This window comes from Lucilia sericata, unplaced genomic scaffold, assembly GCF_015586225.1.
Source record: "Lucilia sericata isolate MDLA Ls3-8-SP2 unplaced genomic scaffold, ASM1558622v1 Contig003431F_arrow, whole genome shotgun sequence".
Taxonomy (NCBI): Eukaryota; Metazoa; Arthropoda; class Insecta; order Diptera; family Calliphoridae; genus Lucilia; species Lucilia sericata.
This window is the reverse complement of record NW_023996875.1, coordinates 1-2,929: the sequence shown is the minus strand read 5'-3', so window position 1 is coordinate 2,929 and position 2,929 is coordinate 1. Positions and strand designations below refer to the sequence as shown.

General features: G+C 36.1%; 1 protein-coding gene across 1 annotated transcript; it reads right to left on the bottom strand.

The window, feature by feature from the left end:
- Nucleotides 1-160: 160 nt before the first annotated feature.
- LOC119614795 (opsin, ultraviolet-sensitive) lies at nt 161-2,920 on the bottom strand (the record flags this gene model as incomplete). Its single annotated transcript, XM_037970902.1, has 3 exons — nt 161-957; nt 1,031-1,161; nt 2,763-2,920. Coding segments are annotated over 3 exons (1,086 nt in total), but the record flags the coding sequence as incomplete, so codon positions are not given.
- Between the last annotated feature and the right edge of the window lie 9 nt (nt 2,921-2,929).

The window sequence follows — 2,929 nt, the reverse complement described above, 5'->3', positions numbered from 1 at the left end:
AACAAAATACCAGGTTCTTCCGAAGACAATTCCGGACTTATTTGTTTCTTCCCAAAATTTGAAGATTTCTTGTGACGTTTTCGTTTATGGAAAATATCTGCTGCTGCCTCACTAGCGCCATAAAGACTACAATTGACTACACCACCAATAGTGGCATTATCTATAGATATTTTGATTTTAAATTATTACGATATTTTTCCAATTGTTTAGCATTTGTATTATCCAACACCGCCGGATCAATGCGATTACGTCTGGTCGAGCGAGTAACATAGGAAGAACGTGTCATAGAATATTGATAAATTGGTTTACGTTTGCAGAACAAACGTTGCAATTCATTGCGAAATCTCTTATGAGAAATTGTATAGAGAAACGGATTCAGACAGGCAGCTGTTTTACAAAACAAGGCCGGAATCATGGAACGATCGGGTGTCAAATATTCCTCCATGCCAAAAACCCCTGCCATAGCAACTATGGAGTAAGGAGTCCAAGCCAAAAACCATAAACCAATAATAAGCAATACAATGAATGCTAAACGTTCTTCAACTTTTTGTTTGTTGTGACTACATTGTATTTTCTTGGATTTAAACACGGCTCGCAGGATATGAAAATAACAATAGAATATAATCATCAACGGTATACACCAGGCAAAGAAGAAGAATAAGAACATAAACACCCGTGCTGGCATGGTTTTGTCCAAATAGTCAAAGGAACAGGTGGTTAAATAACCCTCGGGCACATAAACCGATAGACCCACTTCGAGTAGCGGTATAACAGAGAAGAAAAAAGCTTCTAGCCAGGCTATTAGTACAAGAAAATAATAATATTTTGATTGATAATTAAAACGCATAGGACTTAAAGGATTTACTACGACACTATAACGATCTACAGAGATGACAGTCAATAGGCAAATAGAGGCTGTGCCACTAAATCCGCCGGCAAATGCATATAAACGGCAACCTGAAAGTAAAAATGAAGTATTGTCTCAATTAGTTTCTCAAAAATATTATAGGGAATATATAAAATTATTTACCCCAATCTCCTAGGGCAGGTCCACGCATAAAATTATTATAAATTGCAACAGGACACTTGATGACAATCATTAAATCACTTAGAGACAAGTTGAAAACTAATATATTGGAAGTGGTCCGTAATGCTTTGCATCTGAAATAATAAAATTTAAAATCTAAGAACTGAACTCGAATAGAACTAGAACTGAACTAGAACTGAACTAGAAGTGAACTAGAACTGAACTAGAACTGAACTAGAACTGAACTAGAACTGAACTAGAACTGAACTAGAACTGAACTAGAACTGAACTAGAACTGAACTAGAACTGAACTAGAACTGAACTAGAACTGAACTAGAACTGAACTAGAACTGAACTAGAACTGAACTAGAACTGAACTAGAACTGAACTAGAACTGAACTAGAACTGAACTAGAACTGAACTAGAACTGAACTAGAACTGAACTAGAACTGAACTAGAACTGAACTAGAACTGAACTAGAACTGAACTAGAACTGAACTAGAACTGAACTAGAACTGAACTAGAACTGAACTAGAACTGAACTAGAACTGAACTAGAACTGAACTAGAACTGAACTAGAACTAAACTAGAACTGAACTAGAACTGAACTAGAACTGAACTAGAAATGAACTAGAACTGAACTAGAACTGAACTAGAACTGAACTAGAACTGAACTAAAACTGAACTAGAACTGAACTAGAACTGAACTAGAACTGAACAAGAACTGAACTAGAACTGAACTAGAACTTAACTAGAACTGAACTAGAACTGAACTAGAACTGAACTAGAACTGAACTAGAACTGAACTAGAACTGAACTAGAACTGAACTAGAACTGAACTAGAACTGAACTAGAACTGAACTAGACCTGAACTAGAACTTAACTAGAACTGAACTAGAACTGAACTAGAACTGAACTAGAACTGAACTAGAACTGAACTAGAACTGAACTAGAACTGAACTAGAACTGAACTAGAACTGAACTAGAACTGAACTAGAACTGAACTAGAACTGAACTAGAACTGAACTAGAACTGAACTAGAACTGAACTAGAACTGAACTAGAACTGAACTAGAACTGAACTGAACTAGAACTGAACTAGAACTGAACTAGAACTGAACTAGAACTGAACTAGAACTGAACTAGAACTGAACTAGAACTGAACTAGAACTGAACTAGAACTGAACTAGAACTGAACTAGAACTGAACTAGAACTGAACTAGAACTGAACTAGAACTGAACTAGAACTGAACTAGAACTGAACTAGAACTGAACTAGAACTGAACTAGAACTGAACTAGAACTGAACTAGAACTGAACTAGAACTGAACTAGAACTGAACTAGAACTGAACTAGAACTGAACTAGAACTGAACTAGAACTGAACTAGAACTGAACTAGAACTAAACTAGAACTGAACTGGAACGGAACTAGAACTAGAACTGAACTAGAACTGAACTTGAACTGAACTAGAACTGAACTAGAACTGAACTAGAACTGAACTAGAACTGAACTAGAACGGAACTAGAACTGAACTAGAACTGAACTAGAACTGAACTAGAACTGAACTAGAACTGAACTAGAACTGAACTAGAACTGAACTAGAACTGAACTAGAACTGAACTAGAACTGAACTAGAACTGAACTAGAATAGAACTAGTAATTGAACAAGATCTAAAGGAAACCTTTCGAATCCTTGACATATTATTAGGGATCTTAGAGTATAATCTCAACTTACCTAGCAAACATATAGATAACCAATCCATTGCCGGTTACACCAAACACGAATATAATCGTGTACAAGGTCCCCATTATATAATACGATGTATCGCTTGGTGGTTCAAAAGTCAACCAAAACGGATTAATGCGAGCAATCATCTTGTAGTCATATGATCCGCGAAAGCC